The 17,147-nt window shown below is 38.4% G+C and overlaps 1 protein-coding gene across 8 annotated transcripts in view; it reads right to left on the bottom strand.

Moving 5' to 3' along the window:
- Positions 1-17,147, bottom strand: part of KDM2A (lysine demethylase 2A) — a 106,502-nt gene that overhangs the window by 37,111 nt on the left and 52,244 nt on the right. For 4 of the 8 annotated variants that reach the window (XM_067037780.1, XM_059069296.2, XM_067037779.1 and 1 more), the window contains 4 exons: positions 8,456-8,594; positions 7,609-7,687; positions 7,163-7,209; positions 1,744-1,922 (listed from right to left, as the gene is read on the bottom strand). In XM_067037780.1, the coding sequence (XP_066893881.1) occupies positions 1,744-1,922; positions 7,163-7,209; positions 7,609-7,687; positions 8,456-8,594 (444 nt within the window). Of the gene's footprint in view, positions 1-1,743; positions 1,923-7,162; positions 7,210-7,608; positions 7,688-8,455; positions 8,595-12,941; positions 13,069-14,828; positions 14,983-15,970; positions 16,001-17,147 lie in introns of all 8 variants that reach the window. The other 4 variants (XM_067037784.1, XM_067037783.1, XM_067037782.1 and 1 more) reach the window with 4 other exon arrangements.

Genomic DNA, 17,147 nt, shown 5'->3' with positions numbered 1-17,147 from the left:
GAAAAGACCTAGATAAATGGAGGGATATACCTTGGGGGAAAATACCCCAGTAAATAAATAACACCCTAGTAGAAAAAGAATGTTGCTGCTTATATAGCAAGGTCATAAAAACCTTGCTTCCTTTTAGGAGGTGACTTCGGTAATAATAGCTCACTCAATCTTTCTGGCCTTGTTTTAGGTCTCTAGAAGATATTGGTACACTGTTCTCTGCCCTCTAGAAAATTGTCTATTTCTGAGCTCTTCCATGGGTTCTATTCCTCCAATTAATGGTGGAGTACTTTTCTAATTTTTATAAAATGATGTAGCATTTTTATCATTAAAACTAGGGGCAAAATGAATAAATTAAGGATGTTACAAAGAAGGCTTCATGTGTGAATAACACATTTCTAAATTTTAAGAATGGAAAAGTATGATCCAGGCCAAGTTTTACTTTTACAGCTACAATCTTACTACTCTTAAATTGAAATTCTAAAACTATTAAGGAACACATTTATAAACAATGTTATTGTGATTCTTACTATCTCTTATTGAATTCTTTATTTATTAAATACACCTTATTAGGCTAATGACAAGGCTAAATTCTAACCACCTGTCTTCCTGTATTTCCACATGACCAAACAAATGACAATATAAAAAGGATTTTTGTCATTTTAGGGGGGAAAAGTTTTCTTGAGAAATTCTGTATTTGTTGTAGCATCTCCAATAACAAGAAACAATGACAAAAATTATACTGTCTCTTCACATAACACTGACAACATTTTCCCTTTGGTCTGTACATACCAATGTGTTAGTGATAAAAACAATACAACTAACTAGTAAGTTGAAGGTATGTATGTATATAAATGTATATATAAAACAGTATTATAACCATTTAATAACACATTTCAACTTTGAAAGTCAAAGGGTATAATTTGAAAGTCCAAGTATATGTATATATATGAATATATACATTTTATATATAAATGTATATATTAAACAGTATTATAACCAATTAATACCACATTTCAACTTTGAAAGTCAAAGGGTACACTTAGGATAATTTAAATGGAGATAGGATAAAACACTGAGAACTCGACTTCGAAAAAATGTACATTTTTTTCATTAGTACATTCCAAATTCCACCGTTCCAGGTGGAATACTTGACTCAAGTGAGTTCTGAGACAGGAATAAAAGTGGTCAAAAAATGACTAGGTATATTTTAAAAGTGAAACCAATCCCACTTAGGGAAATGAGTGTTTTCAGCATCCTGTAGACAGCCACTTTCATAAGAGATGGGTTAAATCAGTATCTACCTCAGGAAAGTTAAGCATCAAAAACTAACTTCCCTTCAGGATGGGTTGTCAATTTATTGCTACTAGTCATCCAACAGAAACCATCTCGAGAAAACATCTCATACAATCACCTGGCTCTAAATCAGTTTTCTCCCAAGCATCTCTGCAAGTATAAACCTATAGGATAGAAATTTATTAGGCAAACTTCCTATTCACAGTTCTTATCAGAATGAATTTAAGACTTTTCTCCATTACATGCAAAGGCCAATGTTCTTAAATTATCAGAATGGCCTCTCCCTATCAAAAACTAAGTGATGTTGGAAAATGATGAACCTTCTAAAAATACAAGTTATTCTTATCAAATTGTCTTGTTCATCCTTATCCTGGTATGTTTAAGAAGTTATAAATTCTCCCAGTGTATAATCAACCCTCTTGGTGACAAAGACAATGTGGAGAAAATGATTAGACTAACCGTGGAGGGCCGCTGCACCATGTTCTCCAGCCTGGTGTGGCTAAACTCTAGGCTGATGACATTATAGAGTTTTTCTCGCTCCTCCTCTGGGGTCTCATAGTAGCGTGTCCACTGAGCCATGGTCATTTCAATGCCTTTCTGTGTGTTCACATCCATGACATCCACCATCCGACGACTCCCTGCCATGAAAGATGCATCGATCATCTCTACTGAGCCACTAATATCCTTAAATGTATTAAGAATATAAGACACAAGTGAAAGTAAACAAACTATCCTTTCTTCTTTACAGTATTCACTAATTGGCTATAGCTGTCACTTTCAAGGTAATCAACAGAAAATCAAATCATAAAGAATGACAAAGACAATGGTTAATATTAAAAACAACAATCATTCCCTATGGCATGTTTACTATATGGTCAGGCATTGAATCTTATATTCAACATCTCACTCAATCCTAACAATTTTAAATACTAAGTACCATTCATAGATGAGAAATTTCATTCATTCCATAAATATTTACTGAATGATAAAGACATCTTAATGGATACAAAGATGTACATCAGATTCTCAACCAACTATAACAACCACAACAAAAAGCAGAATGTCACAGAGGCAGCGTAAAATAGCAGGGGGGAGAAAACAATAGCCTCAGAGCCAGAGACCCAAGTTTAAACCTCAGCTCTAATATTACTTAGGCAAGTTATTTAACTTCTCTGAACCTTAATATCTTCTTCTGTAACTTGGGAATAATATCACCTTGTGGGCCATTTTGAGGATTTAGTCAATGAGGTTAAAATGCCTGACACAAAATAGGTACTCAGTGAAACAGCAGTAAAAATAAAAGAAAAATTAAAAAAAAAATTTTTTAAACTAGACTGACCAGAGAAGGATTTTAGAAAAAGGGGCGGGGGGGGGTGGTCTTCCCTGGTGGTCCAGTGGTTAAGAATCTGCCTTCCAATGTAGGGGACACAGGTTCGATCCCTGGTCAGAGAAGTAAGATCCCACATGCCGCAGGGCAACTAATCCCGTGCACTGCAACTACTGAGCCTGTGCACTCGAGAGCCCACATGCCACAACTAGAGAGAAGCCCGCGCTCCGCAACGAAGAGCCTGCGCGCTGCAATGAAGATCCCGCATGCCGCAACTAAGACCCGATGCAGCCAAATAAATAAATTTTAAAAAAGAAAAAAAGGAAGGGGAAGAAGAAACATTTGAGTTGAGCCTGGAGGAATAAATAGAATTTCAACAAGATTCAACAGAGAGAATTCCAAGCAGAGGCAACAGCATAAGAGAAGATACGGAGAGGCAGTACAACTAAAAAGTTAAGAAAATGGTGGTCAAGGAGGGGAGAGAGAGAATAAAAAGTTGCCACTGAAATATTAAGAATACTGTTCAGGGCTTCCCTGGTGGTGCAGTGGTTAAGAATCCGCCTGCCAATGCAGGGGACACGGATTCAAGCCCCAGTCCAGGAAGATCCCACATGCCGTGGAGCAACTAAGCCTGTGTGCCACAACTACTGAAGCCCATGCACCTAGAACCTGTGCTCCACAAGGAGAGAAGCCACCACAATGAGAAGCCTGTGCACCGTAACCAAGAGTAGCCCACGCTTGCCACAACTAGAGAAAGCCTGCACGCAGCAAAGAAGACCCAACGCAGACAAAAATAAATAATAAAAATTTTTTTTAAAAAAAGAATACTGTTAAATTTGTAAGAAACTAACAAACACCTACTATATATACCTGGCTTGGTGGATATACCAAATAGTGTTAGGACCTGGTCCCCTGCCTCAAGGAGTTTATAGTCTAGTTAGAGATAAGACATAATAGGCAAGAGGACAAGAATATGGCCATAATGAAGCAGATATGGCAGAATACACACAAAAAGATAACTGATAATGTAAGACAATGGACTGAACCTACTTTTCATTATTTGGAAGAAAAGGTAAACACTAAATCAAAACTGCCTTGAAATACCACTTCATACCCACTACGATGGCCAAAATTTAAATTTTTTTAAAAAAGGGAAAATAACAAGGGCTGGCAAGGGTGCAGAGAAATCAGACTGTTCCGGCAGGAATGTACGATGGTGCAGGTGCTATGGGAACACTTTGGTAGCTCCTCCATAAATTATGCAGAGAATGACCACATGATCCAGCAATTCTACTCCTAGGTATATATCCAAAAGAATCAAATGCAAGTGTTCAAACAAAAACTTACACGTGAATGTTCTTAGCTGCCCGAAATCACAACAGCAAAAAGGTGGAAATAACTCAAATGTCCATCAACAGATGAATCGATTAACAAAGTGTGGTGGGACTGCCCTGGCGGTGCAGTAGTTAAAGACTCTGTGCTCCCAATGCAGGGCGCCTGGGTTTGATCCCTGGTCAGGGAACTAGATCCCACATGCATGCCACAACTAAGGAGCCTGTATGCTGCAGCTAAGACCTGGCACAACCAAATAAATAAATGAAAAACTAAGGAATTAAAAACAAAACCAAAGACAAACTGTGGTATACTCATACAATGAATGGATTATTCAACCATAAAAAGGAATGAAGTACTGTTATATGCTACAACATAGATAAACCTCAAAAACATTATGCTAAGTGAAAGAAGCCATACACAAAAGGCTGCATATTTTATCATTCCATTTACATGAAATATCCAAAGTAAGCAAATCTACAGAGACAAGAAAGTAGATTAGTGGTTGCCAGGCCCTGAGGGAAGGAGAGAACAGGGAATGACTACTTAATGGGTATGAAGTTTCTGTTAGGGGTGATGAAAAAGTTCTGGATGCAGGTATTAGTGATGGTTGCACACTGTGAATATACTTAATGCCACAGAGTTGGATACTTTAGAATTATTACAATGATAAATTTTAGGGTATCTGTATTTTACCATAATTTAAAAAAAAATTAAAAAGTGAATGCTTTCCTTTAGGAATGTAGATAAGGCAAACACAGTTCCACTCTGCCAATGCTACCAGAGCACTCAGATAAAATAATGACAGTCATAGTAATAGCTAACTTTTACTGAGCACATACTATGTGCCAGACACTGTTCTTCACATTTAAGTAACTTGCCCAAGGTTACACAGGTAGTAATTAGTGGAGCTGGGATTTGAAACCAGCCAGTTTTGTTTGAGTCCACACTTTAAAATCAATATATCCCATTATATAAAGTTTACACAATAGAACATGTGTACTATCTTTTGGGGACATGAACTGACACTGGAGATGTAACATTCTACTTTAGGTAGAAAAGAAGAATGGATCAGCCAAAGTACATTTAGTATAAATGGATTACTGTAATCACCAATATGTTGTTCACTACATTTTAACAATCATCATTTGAAATTTCTGATAAGTCTGTCAGTTTAAATATAATCACCGCTTTATTTTTATTTTTTATTTTTTTTTGCCTTCCCCGGCCTCTCACTGTTGTGGCCTCTTCCGTTGCAGAGCACGGGCTCTGGACGCGCAGGCTCAGTGGCCATGGCTCACAGGCCCAGCCGCTCCGCGGCATGTAGGATCCTCCCGGACCGGGGCACGAACCCGTTTCCCCTGCATCGGCAGGTGGGCTCTCAACCACTGTGCCACCAGGGAAGCCCCATCACTGCTTTATTTTAAATCACAACAAAGGTATCTGTGACCATCCACAGGTCTATTTGGAAAATATAAGGTTAGGAAGGGCTCTAAAGACCATTATTAGCAGAAAACATATTGAGGACATGAGAAAGTGATAAGTGAGAAGGAATGCAAAAGAAGGCTAGTGAGTGAATCAGTCCTTATATCTGTATAGCTCAGAAATTTGGATACTGTAAGTCTATGACAGGATCTAGAAGTCTATATTTTTAACAAGTATCATAGATGATTCTGATGCAGGTCATCTGTGGACCACAAACCCCTAAGAATGCCTGACCAATAGCGAAAAGCTGTGGTGGTCCATTAACTTGTGGATCCAAGGAATTACTTCCTGGAGGTCCATTAGGAAAAAAAAGTCAAGCGATGGACCGATAAGTACTCAAGTACTAGGTTTTCCGAGGCCCCCTGAGAACCCTGCCTTGTGAAGAGTAGGAAAGCATTTTAATTACTAAACAGATTTACTGAGTATCTACTATACTCCAGAGACTGTGCTAAGTAATAGGAAATACACAGTGACAGGCAGATAGCTGGAATCTAACAAAGAAGCAGGTAGGGGAGTGAAAAATACAGGGAATTAGAGAAACTTCCTCTACCTAGGACATTTATCCCTTGGATAAACGGAAGTTATCCAGCTGTCTAAAAAGAGCCCTCAAGTGGCCAAGAGACAGTACTGCAGTACTTAATTTCAAAGGGAGAGACTGCACTGGAGCTTCAGCATAGAGGACAAAACATAATAGAAGTTGTAGTGTTAGGCAGAAAGCATCTGAAAACTTGTTTTGTTTCATGTCCTGTCAGAAACATTTCTAAAATATTTTAATCCACTTTACTGCCTTATCATGTATAGGAGAATAACTATCTCTGAATTCCTAAGGATCCTGACACATCACAGAGCCGCACTGAACACCAATGATCTGCAGAAAATTGACCAAACCCTTACTGACCTCAGGAAGTTTTCTTTTTTAATTAGACTGTTCTAATTTGCTTTTTCCCTCTAAACTTTCAATATAATGACATACAAATCTGGGACTTCCCTGGTGGTCTGGTGGTTAAGAATCTGCCTTCCAATGCGGGGGATGAGGGTTCAATCCCTGGTCGGGGAACTAGGATCCCACATGCTATGGGGCAACTAAGCCTGCGCACTGCAACTACAAAGCCCACGTGCCACAGCTAGAGAAGCCCGCACACTGCAGCGAAGACCCAGTGCAGCCAAAAAAAAAAAAAGAAGAAAAGAAATACAATTCTGATTAAGACTCAAGTTAACCAATAAATGATGAAGAGAAATTTTAATGAATCTACTTCTCAGCTTACAAAGTTTCAAACCTTAGCCAAGTTACCAAATGTAGCATTGGTGAAAATTTCCTGGAAATTTCTCCGTGACTTTTAGGGAAAGGAAGAGAATCATAAATGAAGTTTCATTCTTGGCTCAGAGATATAAAATTTCACTTTTGAAATTTTGCCCTGGAAGGTAGGCTCTTCATGGAGAGAAGGAAGGATGCACAGTGATAAAAATAGTAGGTAGGAAAGCAGCAGATGTTCAGATGTTGTATGTCTAATGAGTAGTAATAAATGAAGCAACTTCTATAACTGCCTTTGAGAAAATCCTCAGTTGCTAAACAGTAGTTTCTAATCAAGAAACTATTTCAAGTAGTATATACTTCAATCAAATATATAGTTCAATGTTCCTAAGCCTTAAATCTCAGTAAGGGATTTAAGACTCAGTTGTAAATCTTAGATCTTTGCCACAAAGATACTCAAAGGCCTCAAGTTTAATACTCACCCACACACATTTTGACATCATTCACAGTGAAGTCTGGATCTGGCATCCTATGAAACAAACACTAGTAAGTATAATGGGAAGCACAACTACTCTAGTCAGGTGAGCTTTTTCTTAAAGAACTAAGAACTCCCCAGTCAAGACATATCAATCTTCATATTGAGGATTAAAATATATTTTAAATATAAATGTATATATATGCACATATATACATAGGAAAAAAAATATATGAGAGAAGGTTAATAGGGATTATCTCAGGGTGGTAGATTTTAGGAGATTTAAATTTATTTTCTTTATAGCTCATCTATATTTTCTCACTTACCTCTAACAACACACTTTTAGATATTTTCAATGATCTATGCTTTGGATTATCAATACTGCATTGTCTATAGCCCTGGGTGTAACGTGGCCATCTTGCAACCACATCCAATCTAACAGCAAACACTTACTTTATTCCAAGTCCATCGGAGTTCTTGAAAATCAGAGGGTCTCTTAAGCCACCCCGCTGGATATACTCTACATTAAAATCTGTCACCACAAGAAAACAATTGTTAGAAAGGCAAAAGGTTTATGTGGAAACAGACAAAAGGACCATAAAAAGGATCCTAAGTAATAAGGTAGAGATGGTATTCGCTATTTCTGTGTATACAGTTTTGATGTTACATAATACATGCTTGTTATTAAGAAGCATCTCTTAAGATATAGGGAGAGCACACTGAGAAGCAGGGCTCAAGGGGTTTGCTAAATCTATACTTCCATAATAATTCAGAATTTATCCAACAGGGGATGGTACTATTGAGTCATCTCATAAATCCTAAGCAGAAATCATCACTCTGTCACTTAATAGCCTAAATATGTAACTCTGTCCACTACAATACATACCATGACATCCTTGTCAGTTTGCCAAGGAACAAAGCTGCATGATACACATGGAGCTCAGTTTTGGTGGGGCAGGTACATGCGTAAAAGGATTTTTATTATACTATTCTTAATTAAACCCAAACCAAGGGATGGGAGGAGAAGAAGAAGGAAGAGGCCTTTAGAGAAAAATTCCAACATTCTTGCCCTAATAAACACTTGCTTTTTCCAATATAGCAGAGAATGACTCACAGGGTGGGAGAACTGGGGCGGGGGTGTGTGCATGAGTGGCATTGAGTAGTAAGAGAAAATACAGATAAATAGCATCACAGCATCAACAGGCAGTATTTTGGCTGCAGAAATGCTGAGCCCACAGCTCCTAGAGTCTACAATTTCCTACATCAAGGGGCTGCAGGTCTGAACCCAAATGATACTGACCTTTTCCTTCCATAAAAGTAACAAAATTTGCATTATATTTGTTGGTGTGAAGTTTCTCTTCCAAGTCAAAAGTTCTTTTTCCTTCAATTTCATCATCTGAAATGCCATCATCTTCATAGCGTCGTCGCATGGTACCACGCTGGGGAGAGAGGGACATAAGGATGAAATCATGTACTATTTCATGCCTTTCAATTGCTATGTTAAGCATCAATTTTCCTTGCCTTAGAGATCTCTTTCTCAGCTAAAGGTCAGCTAATATTCTCAGAATGTACAAAATTTTAAATGGGTCACTAGGTTTCCTACTTGTACATTTTACCACTGCTAACTCTTTGAGACTAGAGATATAAATTTACAACGAAAATATGACCAAATCGGGTCTACTAAACATTTTGTCTATCATTGCTTAAACTGTCTTCACAGACATTACAGGACAGGATAAAAAATGTAATTTTTTCATGGGGAAGGCCCTTTCTAGGTTAGCTTTCAAAAACAACCTTCAAGAATAGACTAAAACATTTGAATTAATGAAACAGAAACTCTTTTACAGCAGATAAAGAAAGTTAATCTAAACAATAGTATTCCAAACAGCAGACCATCAATACTTAGCTTTAAGGATAACGTCTTGCCAAAGAAAGATATACAAATAGCCAAAAAGCACATGAAAAATGCTCGGGATCATTAGTCATTAGGGGAAATACAAATTAACACCACAACGATACACCACTTCACACCCACTAGGATGGCTATTATCAAAAAGGTAGACGATAACAAGTGTTGGAAGGCATGTGGAGAAACGGGAACCCTTATACAGTGCTGATGGGAATGTTAACTGTTGCAGCCATTTTGGAAAACAGTTTGGCAGTTCCTCAAAAAGTTAAACACAGAGTAAGTTATCATATGAGCCAGCAATTTTAATCTTAGGTATATATCCAAAAGAATTAAAAATGCACATCCATACAAAAACTTGTACACAGATGTTCATAGCAGAACATTATTTATAACAGCCAAAAGGCAGCAACAACCCAAATGTCAATCAACTGATGAATGGATTAACAAAATGTGGTATATTTACACAATGGAATAGTATCTGGCCATAAAAAAGAATTAAGTACTGATATGTGCTACAATATGGAAGAATCTTAAAAACATGCTAAGTGAAAGATGCCAAACACAAAAGACCATAATCACATTTTTATTTTTTTACTGTATGAATGGCCTTTATTGTTTGCAACAGGAAGTGGAAGAGAGAAGATACGACAGATCCGGCTCCTGGGGCAGCTCCAGACTCAGTCACCGCCCTCAAAAAGTCATAATTTTATTTACATGAAATGTCCAGAAGAGGCAAATCCACAGAGATAGAAAGTAGATTAATGGTTGCAATGGGCTGGGGAGAGGGAGAGATAGAAAGTAACTGTTAACAGTATGGGTTTCTTTTGGGAGCAATTAAAAATGTTCTAGAATTAGATAGCGGTAATGTTTGCACAACTCTGAATATACTAAAAAACACTGAGTTGTACACTTTAAACAGGTGAATTTTATGGTGAATAATCTTGTAAGCTTTTTTTTTTTTTTTTAAGATAACACGTTGCTTATGCTTCAAATTTACCTTTTGGTATATTTTACTTTAGCCAGTGTTAAAATTTGCTCAAGTTTCTTGAATACATACACATAGCACAATTCACGTGGGAGGCAATGAATGGTAAAGTAGCCCTACTCCAGTACGTACTAAGAACAACCAAACCTGGAATTTAAAGTTAGATATTGATGATCTAGAATTGATTACATGGCACCTGAATTTATATAAACACATAAGAAAATGAGACACTGTAGAAAGGTCTCTTAGGGAATGGGATCAGGGAAAGGGCAGAAATAAGTCATAAGAAATAAAAACTACAGGATATAAAATTGACTGTTACACACCAGAGGAGAGCAAGATTCAATTTACCAGTTTTAGGTAGAAACACTGATAGATACCTGGTATCTTTTCCATATTTGGCAAAAAGATTTATAACACTCTTGGGCTTCCCTGGTGGCACAGTGCTTAAGAATCCGCCTGCCAATGCAGGGGACACGGTTCAAGCCCTGGTCCGGGAAGATCCCACATGCCGCGGAGTAACTAAGCCCGTGTGCCACAACTATCGAGCCTGCGCTTTAGAGTCGGCGTGCCACAACTACTGAAGCCTGCACACCTAGAGCCCGTGCTCCACAACGAGAAGCCACTGCAATGAGAAGCCCGCGCACTGCAACGAAGAGTAGCCCCCGCTCAGGGCAACTAGAGAAAGCCCACGTGCAGCAACGAAGACCCAACACAGCCAAAAAGAATAAATAAATAAAATAAATATTTTAAAAAAACACAAAAAACTTTATAACACTCTTACCTAGCACTTTGTTGCCATAAATCACAGCTCAAAGGCCCAAAGACCTAATTTTAGTAGACCTCTTACTCTAAAAATGCCATCACTGCTCAAAATATTTTTAGTTACCTTTATATTTGAAAGGGGGGGTAGTATTTTCACTGACAATTTCTTAAATGGGTTTGTTTTTTAGAAGACACCACTCTGTTCTCTTCCTCACCTTATTTCATATGTGTCTTTGAAGAGAATGCCAAAAGATGAGTTCCAAGTATGTCAAAAAGCAGGAACAATACCATTGGAATAAATGTAGTTTCCCACAATAATCACTTTTAGAAAGCATTCATTTGTGCCCAGAAATAAACCCAGGCATATATGATCAATTAATTTATGACAAAGGAGGCAAGAATACACAACAGGGAAAGGATAGTCTCTTCAACAAATGGTGTTGGGAAAACTGGACAGCTACATGCAAAAGAATGAAACTGGAGCACTATCTTATAACATATATAAAAATTAAAATGGGTTAGACTTAAATGTAAGACCTGAAACCATAAAACTCCTAGAAGAAAACATAGGCAAGGGCTTCCCTGGTGGCGCAGTGGTTGCGAGTCCGCCTGCCGATGCAGGGGACACAGGTTCGTGCCCAGGTCCGGAAAGATCCCACATGCCGCGGAGTGACTATGCCCGTGAGCCATGGCCGCTGAGCCTGTGCGTCCGAAGCCTGTGCTCCGCAACGGGAGAGGCCACAACAGTGAGAGGGCCGCGCACCGCAAAAAAAAAAAACACCCCAAAAACATAGGCAATAAGCTCCTTGACATTGGTCTTAGCAATTTTTTTTGGATCTGACTCCAAAGTCAAGGGAAAACAAAAACAAAAATAAACAAATGAGGCTACGTCAAACTAAAAAGCTTCTGCACAGCAAAGGAAACTACCACCCAAATAAGAAGGAAACCTACTGAATGGGAGAAGCTATTTGCAAATAATTTATCTGATAAGGGGTTAACATCCAACATATATAAAGAACTCATACAACTCAACAACAAACAAACTGATTTAAAAAATGGGCAGAGGATGTGAATAAACATTTTTCCAAAAAAGACACACCGGTGGCAAGAGGCACATGAAAAGATGCTCAATAACACTAATCATCAGGGAAACGAAAACCAAAACCACAGTAAGGTATCATCTTACACCTGTCAGAATGGCTATTATCAAAACGATAACAGGGACTTCCCTGGCCGTCCAGTGGTTAAGACTCCATGCTTCCACTGCAGGAGGTGTGGGTTTGATCCCTGGTTGAGGAACTAACATCCCTCATGCCACACAACATGGCCAAAAAAAAAAAAAAAAAAAAATTGGGACTTCCCTGGTGGTGCAGCAGTTAAGAATCCGCCTGCCAATGTAGGGGACACAGGTTTGAGCCCTAGTCCAGGAAGATCCCACATGCCGCAGAGCAACTAAGCCCGTGCGCCACAACTACTGAGCCCCTGTACTACAACTACTGAAGCCTGCGTGCCTAGCCCATGCTCTACAACAAGAGAAGCCCGTGCACCACAACGAAGAGTAGCCCCCCAAAGCCCACGTGCAGCAATGAAGACCCAATGCAGCAATCAATCAATCAATCAATCAATCAAGCTACCGTATCATCTAGCAATTCTACTACTGGGTATCTAACCGAAGAAAACGAAAATATGAATTTGAAAAGATATATGCGGGACTTCCCTGGTGGTCCAGTGGGTAAGACTCCGCGTTCGCAATGTAGGGGGCCCGGGTTCGATCCCTGGTCAGGGAACTAGATCCTGCATGCATGCCGCAACTAAGAGTTCGCATGCCACAACTAAGAAGCCCGCATAGGCAACTAAGAGTCTACATGACACAACTAAGAAGTCCACATGCTGCAACTAAATTTCCCACGTGCCACAAGGAGGACCTGGTGCAGCCAAAAATAAATAATAAATAAATATTTTTTAAAAAGAAAAGATATATGCATCCTTATGCTCCCTGCAGCATTATTTATAATAGCCAAGATATGGAAGCAATCTAAGTGTCGATTTGATTGATGGATGAATGAATAAAGATGTAGTATATGTGTACACACACAAACACAGACACACACACAGACACACACTCACAATGGAATACTACTCAGCCATAAAATGGAATGAAATCTTGCCATCTGCAGCAACATGAGGGTTGAGAGTATGATGCTAAGTGAAATAAATCAGGCGGAGAAAGACATACACTGCATGTATGTGGAATCTAAAAAACAAAACAAACAAAACAAAATCCAGAGTCATAAACAGAATAGATTGGTGGTTGCCAGAGCGGGGGGCGTGGTGTGAAACAGGTGAATGGGATATGAAGTACAAACTTCCAGCTATAAAAGAAACAAGTCATGGGGATGTAATGTACAGCATGGGGGAATATAGTCAATAATACTGTATTAGCTTTGTAAGGTGACAGACAGATGGTAAGGAACCATTGTGGTAACCATTTTGCAATGTATACAAATGTTGAATGTTGTACACCTGAAACTAATACAATATTATATGTCAATTATACCTCAATTTAAAAGAGAAAAGAAAGCATTCTTTTGCATAAATTCTAATATGCACATCAAAAAAATCCCAGTCATATTTTCAAACTTTAACTTTTCCTAGGTCAACTATTACTGACTCTTTTTCAGTCAAGACATCATCATCTTGATTATCCCAACATTTCTAACATGGTAGCCAGAAGTTCTCTGTCTCTTCTTTCTTTTTACATGCTTTTATTTTTCCTATATTCAAGAAGAATGATTCTTTCATTTGTACTTTCAATATGGAAAGTGTAAGGATATAAGGAAAACTCCTGCTCCAGCCAAGCTATGCCCATTTCTTAAGGACTACAGAAAAATTAAATTCTTGTTTTCTTTTGATTGTTGCATGGGAGGTCAGCAGTAATGTGAAATTATTTGTGTTGGTTTTAACACTGTCAAGGATAAGGGTTTCCCCCCCTCCATTCTCCTATCTATATGTAAACGCTGGTGAAAGTAAACATCTACGTCAAATCTCTAAGTGTTTAAAAAACATATTCAATCTCAAAATAACCCTGGAAATAAGTAGTCAATGACACAATCTGCTACAGATGAAACTCAAAAGGCAATGCCACTTTAACACTAAGGAAAGCAGCCACCAATCTCCTCCAGCCTACCAACATTACCAAATAATTCTAAACAGTTTAACTAGCATGCTGTGCTTTTTTAAATTCTAGGTGCTTTTTGGCAACCTAAAGGATATTTCAGGCCTCCCATTGACACCAGCCCTTGCTGAATCCAGTGTCACAGTAAATAGCAGGCAGGCACAAACTGAACTATGAAATCTATGCCAACCACATTTTCACTCAAAAGCAATTTGTACTCTCCAGGATTAATAGTGAGTTTTACTCCTGAATAACCAATTATCATTTATTCTATTTAGATTACCAAACTATACAGCAAACTCATGTTTTCCAGAATTCAAATAATAAAAAGAATTTTAGGGGCTTCCCTGGTGGCACAGTGGTTAAGAACCCGCCTGCCAATGCAGGGGACACAGGTTCGAGCCCTGGTCCGGGAGGATCCCACTTGCTACAGAGCAACTAAGCCCGTGTGCCACAACTACTGAGCCTGCACTCTAGAGCCCGTGAGCCACAACTACAGAGCCCGCGTGCTGCAACTACTGAAGCCCGTGCACCTAGAGCCCGTGCTCCGCAACAAGAGAAGAAGCCACCGCAACGAGAGGCCCGCACACCGCAACGAACAGTAGCCCCTGCTCACCGCAACTAGAGAAACACGGTGCACAGCAACAAAAACCCAACACAGCCGAAAAAAAGAAAAAAATTTTAAAACTGCCTTAAAAAATATCTACCACTCCTGGTCAGGTGGTAATTAACTATATTAAATGGTAAAAACAGCCACATAAATGGAATATTTAGATTAACTCAAGTACTGACAGATAAGATGAAGGGCTACAGATACCATACCATACCATACCACATACCATACCATACCATACTATACTATACTCTCCTAGATGGTTAGCTGTAGAAAAGACAATGGTGGGAATTCCTTGGCGGTCCAGTGGTTAGGACTCCATGCTTTCACTTCAGAGGGTTCGGGTTCAATCCCTGGTCGAGGAACTAAGATCCCACAAGCTGCAGCGTGGCCAAAAAAAAAAAAAAAGACAATGGTGCAAGAGTAGATGCAAACAGGTATCCACTATTACACAGAAACATCTGGCATTCTCTTTTCTAAACATGTGTAAATGGAAAGCAACCTTTAAAACTATAAAAATTTTAAAAATTAAAAAAAAAAATTTAAATGGTGCTGGGACAACTGGATATCCACATGTAAAAGAATGAAGCTGGACCTCTACCTCACACCTTATACAAAAAAACTAACTTAAAATGGATCGGACTTAAATGTAAAGGCTAAGACTATGCAATTCTTAGAAGAAATTGTGGTGTAAATATTCATGACTGTAGATTAGGCAACAAAAATTATTCATCTCATAAGGGTCTAATACCTAGGATATATAAAAACTCTTACAACTTAAAAATGAAAAGACAAAATATAAAATTAAAGTGGGCAAAGGTTTGAAAGAGTATTTTTCAAAGATATATAACTGGCCAATAAGCATATGAAACATCATTAGTCTTTAGCTCATCAGTCATTAAGGAAATGCAAATCAAAACCACGAGATACTACTTCACAACTACCAGGTAATAAGTGCTGGTTAGGATGTGAAAAAAGCAAAACCCTCATACACAGTTAGTGGGAATGTAGAACAGAACAACTCTTTTGGAAAACAGTCTGGCAGTTCCTCAAATTGGTTAGAGTTACCATATGACCCAGAAATTCCATTCCTAGGTATTTACCCAAGAGAATGAAAACACACCACACAAAAACATGTACACCAACATTCACAGCAACATTATTCATTATAACCAGAGTAGATGGACACCCCGAGGGTCCATCAACTGACAAATGGCTAATAAAATATAGTATATATCCATACAATGGAATACAGTTGAGCAAAAAAAGGGAGTGAAGTACTGATAAATGCTACAAACACAGATGAACTTTGAAAAACACACTAAGTGAAAAAAGCCAATCACAAAGGACTACATATTTTATGATTACCTTTATCTGAAATGTACAGAATAGGCAAATCTATAAAGACAGAAAACACATTAGTGGTTGCCAGGGGCTGGAAGGAAGAGAGATGGGGAATAACTGCTAATGTGTATTGGGTTTCACTGGGGTAATGAAAATCTTCTAGAATTAGATACTGGTAATGTTTTCACAACTTTGTGGATTTACGAAAAACTACTGAATTGCACACTTTAAAAGGGTGAATTGCCTAGCAATATGAATTCTATCTCAATACAAAATAATGATGGGCAATCTGTAAAAGAATAAAGGTAATACAATGTACATGTTTAAGTAAAGCAATGTATTTTTACGATATAAGAATAAAGTTTGATGTAGACCAATAGAAAACACATTGCCTGATATCATTTTTCTGAGAAAGCAAAATATTTTTCTAAACAATTTCCACAGACATTTCAGTTGATTTTATATGAAAGGACACACAAACAAGTGACTAAAAAAAGTTATTAAGAGCTTCTCTGGTGGCGCAGTGGTTGAGAGTTCACCTGCCGATGCAGGGGATGTGGGTTTGTGCCACGGCCCGGGAAGATCCCACATGCCGCAGAGCGGCTGGGCCCGTGAGCCATGGCCGCTGAGCCTGCGCGTCTGGAGCCTGTGCTCCGCAACGGGAGAGGCCACAGCAGAGAGAGGCCCGCATACCGCCAAAAAAAAAAAAAAAAAATTAAGTATTTAATGAACTACTACCATGATGTGCCAAAAATGCAGAAGCAGTTTGTTAGTTCTGAGAATTTCCACTCCATCTACTGATATAATTCACCACATTAACAGATTAAAGGAGAAAAATTACATGATCAGCTAGATATGAGCTGTCCAAAATGTTAGCTAGCTACATGTGACTATGAGACTTAAATTAATTAAGATTAAATACATTTTCAACAAATGATGCAGAGAAAACTGGGTATCTGCACACAGAAGAATGAAGTTGGACCCTTACTGACAACATACAGTACAAAAATTAACTCAAAATAGATCAAAGACGTAAACATAACTGCTAAAACTATAATAAAATTCTTAGAAGAAAACATGGGAAAATCTTCACAGCATTGGCTTTAATGAGGATTTCTTAAATGACATCAAAAGCAAAAGCAGGGGGCTTCCCTGGTGGTACAGTGGTTGCAAGTCCGCCTGCCGATGCAGGGGACACGGG

Source organism: Kogia breviceps, chromosome 7 (genome assembly GCF_026419965.1).
Source record: "Kogia breviceps isolate mKogBre1 chromosome 7, mKogBre1 haplotype 1, whole genome shotgun sequence".
Lineage (NCBI taxonomy): Eukaryota > Metazoa > Chordata > Mammalia > Artiodactyla > Physeteridae > Kogia > Kogia breviceps.
Note: the sequence above shows the minus strand (reverse complement) of the source record. Positions and strands in the feature narration are given on the sequence as shown.